At 41.8% G+C, this 6,000-nt stretch overlaps 1 protein-coding gene across 4 annotated transcripts in view; it reads left to right on the top strand.

Moving 5' to 3' along the window:
• Positions 1–253: 253 nt before the first annotated feature.
• The window catches only part of CEP295 (centrosomal protein 295), a 48,294-nt gene continuing 42,547 nt past the window's right edge, over positions 254–6,000 (top strand). Inside the window, exons 1-4 of one of the 4 annotated variants that reach the window (XM_082629645.1) lie at positions 278–357; positions 2,445–2,479; positions 4,489–4,628; positions 5,712–5,912. In XM_082629645.1, coding sequence (XP_082485771.1) covers positions 4,512–4,628; positions 5,712–5,912 — 318 coding nt within the window. In that variant the 5' untranslated portion in view covers positions 278–357; positions 2,445–2,479; positions 4,489–4,511. Of the gene's footprint in view, positions 358–2,444; positions 2,480–4,466; positions 4,629–5,711; positions 5,913–6,000 lie in introns of those variants that run through there. The other 3 variants (XM_082629646.1, XM_082629644.1, XM_082629647.1) reach the window with 3 other exon arrangements.

The following is a 6,000-nucleotide window of genomic DNA, read 5'->3' as shown; positions in this document are numbered from 1 at the left end:
TCCGGACCTCTGTTCGCGATCTGCAAAATGAGCACGTTGTGAGAGGTGAGATAAAACCCGTGAGCCGCCCCCGGTGTGAGAAATAACCGGGTCGACGGAGTGCCTGCTCGTGCGCGTGCGCAGGGAGCGGGCTTTCCGGCACGGCAGTCCCGGTGGCCCCCGGAGGAGGCGGGACGAGGCGGGTTCCCGCGGTTCCGCCGCGCCATTGGCGGGCGGTTTGAATGACGGAAGTGACGAGGGCTTGGCGATGGCCGCCACGCAGGCGCACAAACGGCTGGTGCTAGGCTGCTGTGTGGCGGCCGTCGAGACCTTCTCTGTCTGAGCCGCGGTTCCTGAGTCCGGGGTCCCGTTTCTCGGGTGAGTGACGGCCGCGCCGGCTCCCCCGCGGCCGCGGGCGTGCACAACTCCCCGAGGCCGGGAACCGGGAGTGTGCTCCGGATGAAGGGGGTGCCGCGCACGCAGCACGGCCCGCGGTTCTCCGGCCTCGGCGGGCCGCGGGCCCCGGCTGGGGTCGGGGCAGGCGGCCGGGAGGAGCGCCGGCGCAGCGGGCACGCGCGTCCCGACCCAGACCCGCCTGCTTCGTGCGAGAGGCCACTCCGGGGCCTTTGGCGCGGGTGGCTTTGCGCGTTCTCCCGGGATCGGGTCTCGCGGGGTCCCTGAGCTTCCAAGTCAGGACGGCCGGGAGGGCCTTCGCGGTCGCTACTGCGAACGCTTCTGGCTCTGTCCTGCCCACCCTGCCCCCAGGTCACCTGCGGAGTGGCCTCAATCCTGGTAGCCGTTTAAGAGCACTGCCTGGAATTGTTTCATGCGGAGAGCGTACTCTTTCTCGGTGTCTCTCACCTTTAATTTCTTAGATATTAAGTCCTGCCACAAACCCGAGCTTTTACAACAGTGGGGAATTTTGTATCTTTAATATTTAGAAAATATTTGGCAGTTTATATTCGTTAAGTCACATAATCATCAGAACAACCTGTTGGATACGATATTGTGATTCCCCTTATAGAGTTTAAGGAAACGAGACCAAAGTGACTTAAGGGTCTTCCTTCTTTAAAGTGGTAGTGTTGGGCCTTGAACCCAGATCTTCTAAGTCTGGTATATGTGATTACGATGTGCCAGCTGCCATTTAATCCTCAGGACAAAGTCTTGCAAGATAAGTAGCATCACCTTTATTATTTGTCAGTTAGAATACATACAATTTGAAAATCCATATTGATATGAATAAATACTAAAGTGAGGGAATGGGGGAAACTCTTTCTTACAGTAGGATTCCAGTTGGTAAGTGTAGAAGGAATAATGGAAATAGAGAATACCTTTTGACAAATGCCTTAGTAATTGTTTCAGGCAGTCATCAATGGATACTAAGTTTAGTTGGTAGAAGTATGGTGAGGAACATGATATTTATATAGCCTCAACTATCTCTCCATCAAATACTTAAAAAGGAAAAGTAGTATCTACAGTGGATAAACGTGTTAGACACCTCCTTAATCAAATAATCAAAATTTGCATCGTGTTAACATCATTTACCTCCTGGTGTGATGCACTGAAAAGGGTGCCTAGTGACTTCTGCAGTGGTCTTGGCAAAAATGCATAATCTTAGTCCAAACACAAGAAGGGATTAAACACATCCACATTGAGGGACAGTCTGCAAAATAACTGACTGGCATCTTTTAAAAATGTCAAGATTTTGAGGGGAAAAAAAACCAGATCTCTGATCTGAGGAAGGTCTCAGATCAGAGGAGTTGAAGGAGGAAAAACAACCTTGGCAGCCATTAGAACGTAATTCATAGACCCTCAGCCCCGGTGTTCTGAAATCTGTTTGCATGGGTGCCTTCCATGGACTGCTCCTAGTTAATGACTGAGCCTGGTGTGGATGTGAAGGCAGGCCCGTTCCTAAGACACAGGGATTCTGGCTTAAGGACTCCCCGGAAGTCTTGCTGAACCTTCCTTAGACTGCATGGCAGTCTAAGAGGCATCTATCCAACTTTCCCTCCCTCCTTCACTCAGTGTCTGATTTGCATGGAAGTCTGAAATGCTCCCATCTTTTACCAGCTCCCTCCCCATTTTCCCTCACACAGAATTTCTCCTAATAAAATCTTTGTGGGTTTCATCCCATCTTGGCATCTTGGAGGACCCAGAGTAACACAACAGTCAAAGGATATGTTTCCCTTGGCTTGGGTCCTGGTCCAGAAAATGGACATTAGTGGGATAATTGACAAAATTTGAATACTGTCTGTAGATTAGTTAAAAGTATTGTGCTAGTGTTAATTTCCTGGTTTTGGTCATTGTACTACAGTTGACATTTAGAGAAGCTGGGAATTCTAAGTCAAATTATTTCCAAATAAGTTTAAAAATTAAGAAAATGATATACAAAAGAAAACAGTTATTCTATCACATGTTAGGAGGTAAAAATAACAAGTGTATTATGTTTTCCTGTAATCCACTAGGAAATGAAATGGATGGATACTCAAAACACTGAAAAGTTAAGTTTTTTTCTTTTTTGCTGAGGTTTAACTTAGAATTAAATACACAAACCTAAGTGTACTGTTCGAGGAATCCTTACATATGTATACACCTGTTACACTTGTGTAAAACCATCATATGGATTAAAATATGGAATATTTTTAGTACTCCAGCAGGCTCCTTTGTGCCCCCTCCTTCTCAGTAGTCTCAGAAAGATGACTGACCCCTATTTTAACCTCTTTCATCATGGATTGGTCTTCCTTGTTTTTGAATTTCATGTAAATGGAATTTTATAATATGTCTCTTTTTTTGCTTTTTTTCCTTTGGTACTATGTCTGTGGGACTTATCAGAAATTAGTTTTAATAGTTTGAATATGAGTGATTTTTCAGAGACCTTCAGACAAATGAATAAAGATGCATTGTGGGGCTTCCCTGGTGGTGCAGTGGTTGAGAGTCTGCCTGCCGATGCAGGGGACACGGGTTCGTGCCCCGGTCCGGGAAAATCCCACGTGCCGCGGAGCAGCTGGGCCCATGAGCCATGGCCGCTGAGCCTGCGCGTCTGGAGCCTGTGCTCCTCAACGGGAGAGGCCACAGCTGTGAGAGGCCCGCGTACCGCAAAAAAAAAAAAAAAAAAAGATGCACTGTGAAGACAATTTAATCTTGCTCAAGTTTTTCTTCTTTGTTTAGTTCTTACCTGTTTTTCAGTCCCCACTCGCAAAATATACTGGCTTAAACAGAATTTTCCTCACTCCATATATTTTAGCATTTCAGAAAGTTAGGAGCCATATGGAGTAAGAAAACGGGATTCTTCCCTTGGTTCTGCCGGTAGATATTGTCATTTGGGTCAAGTCCTTTAACTTAAGAGGCCTTTGTTTCTTCTTGTCTAAAATAAGGAGAACAATTGGCACTTTTCCAAAGTTTTGTGAGTATATTACCAAAGCCTTGTGAGTATCAGCTGAGTGGGATGCACTGGAAAAGATTACTCCTTTTTTGGCATCAGCTTGTAACAGTGACCACATATATGTATGTAACACTTTACATGAATTAACTCATTGAATGAGTCATTCATTCATTCAGTCAACACACTGAAGGAGCTGCTTACATGCAAGGCGCTGTTTTTAGGCTATGCACATAAAACCATGAATAACATCATTCCTGCCCTCATTGAGCTTACATTTTGGTGGAGAATTCATTGAGAAAATATTAGTTCCTGTTAGATAACCCCAACTTCCGGCTGCTGTTTTTACACCTGAGTGAAAGCAGTATCTATCCGTAGTGTGTGAAATAATGCCTGGTAGTTGTTATTCACTGTTATTTTAATTAGAATATTAAAACTAAAAAAAACTAGAGCCTCTGTCCTTTAATTGTTAGGAATCTAACTAGAAAGGACAAGCTGTAATTGATGAAAAACGAGAGGAAGGTGATACCAAGATAGTGTAAGGTTAGTCCCCATATGAATGTGAAGGTAATATTCGTTATAGGTGGGCAAGTCAAGAATGAGTGGTAGGTGGGTGGAACAAGAATCACTGGAGGGCAGCTTCAAGGAGAAGTGGTGCTTAAGCTTCAGAAAGGGAATTCCCTGGTGGTCCAGTGGTTAGGACTCTGCACTTCCATTGCAGGGGGGCCCAGGTTCGATCCCTGGTTGGGGAACTAAAATCCCACATGCCGTGGCGCAACTAAGCCCACGTGCTGCAATTACTGAGCCTGCATGCCACAACTACAGAGCCCTTGCATGACACCTGCTGAGCCCTCACTCTCTGGAGCCTGTGCACTACAACTAGAGATAAGCCCTCGCTGCACAACAAAGAGCCCTCACACTGCAACGAAATATCCCATGTGCTGCAACTAAGACCTGACGCAGCCAAAAAAAAAATTGCTATTTGTAAATCAGTTGGACTTAGTTTACCCAAATTATTTTATTTGCAAGTACACAGCCCTTTAAATGGTAGAAAATATTAATATGAATTTTAAAAATTATTCTAATCTTTGCTGCCCTACTTTAATAGATATATATTTTTAAAAGATCAGAACCTTCATATTTAAACTACTACATGAAAATGAAAAGAAAGGTGGTGAATGCTGCCGGCAAGCTGAGATTGAGTCCTAATGAGGAAGCCTTCATTTTAAAGGAAGATTATGAAAGAAGACGAAAACTAAGATTGCTACAGGTAAGATTTATTTGGAACATAGTGTCAAATTCTTTGTCTTACCCAAATTATCAGTATTTTTTACATTAGAGTGTTTTAAATAAAATGTCGCATTTAACAGTCTTTTCTGGCTGTACAAGAGCCCTGGTTCTTGCGTATTAACTAGTTTTGGAACATTTGAAAAGTATGATGAAACAGTAAATAAATTGAAGAAGAGTTTGAGGATAAGGACTGACTCAGTAATTATTAGGAAATAGTTCATTTTTTGAGGTTATTAAATATTTAGCAATATTTTTCTTTTCTTTTTTCTTTATATATATATATATATATATATATATATATATATATAACATATATATGCAATACTTATTTCCCAAAATCTTCCCCCAATAAATTTGCAGAATACATCATCTGACATAAAGGCAAAAAAAAAAACCCCAAAAAACAAAAAAAAAACAAACAAAAAAACCTATGAATCAATACAAAAACATAGGCCAACATCCCAACCCCATTGCTGAAAATAGTTCATTTTAAAAATCATATGTAACTGATGAAGATTCGAGCAAGGATATTAGAATGACTTTGAAGAAGATTTACTGGAAAAGTAATTAGCTACTGAAATAAATTTATTCAGAAGTTGTCTATTCTTCTCTAGAAGTCTTTGTAGAGTTACGTAGTTAAGTCTTTGTGAAACATTTTAGGTGCCATTCTGTCTAGAATTGGGGATGTTGTATCACAGATAACGGAATTCTCATCTAGATCTTTCTGTACTTGTCTGGGCTATAAATTTTATTGAATCATGCTTACCAATTTAGCCTCTTGGATGTTATTAGAATGATAATGGCAGTCCGATTAGATCTCTGGGGAGGGAACATAATTGCTAATCATGGAAGTTTAGAAGTAGTCTTGAGATTTTAATTTTTCCTCCATCACTTGGATTTTTCTGCTTTAAATAGGCCTTATCTAATATAATATGAATATTCAGGAGAATTGATGTAGCTAATACCTAAAGAGAATTCATTTAAGTTCCTCTTTCCAAATAGCTTTTCAAAAAAGTTGAAGGAAGCCTCTTTTCATAAAATGTGTTAAACACTCATCCTTCAGGTTCGAGAACAAGAAAGAGATATTGCTTTACAAATAAGAGAAGATATAAAGCAGAGGAGAAATCAGCAACTCACTCGTTTGGCAGAAGAACTAAGAACAGAATGGGAGGAATCACAAACTCAGAAAATAAAGAACTTGGAAAAACTGTATTTGGCAAGTTTAAGAAATATGGGAGAGGGGCATCAACAAGCCAAAGAAAATGTAAGTGAGCACTTATTTGACTACCTTCCTGTGGTAGTGATACTTGTTAAAAGCAGATTACAGTTGTTAGACACTTATAAAAATGTTT

This window comes from Mesoplodon mirus, assembly GCF_964341445.2.
Source record: "Mesoplodon mirus genome assembly, chromosome: 7".
NCBI classification, from domain to species: domain Eukaryota; kingdom Metazoa; phylum Chordata; class Mammalia; order Artiodactyla; family Ziphiidae; genus Mesoplodon; species Mesoplodon mirus.
Note: the sequence above shows the minus strand (reverse complement) of the source record. Positions and strands in the feature narration are given on the sequence as shown.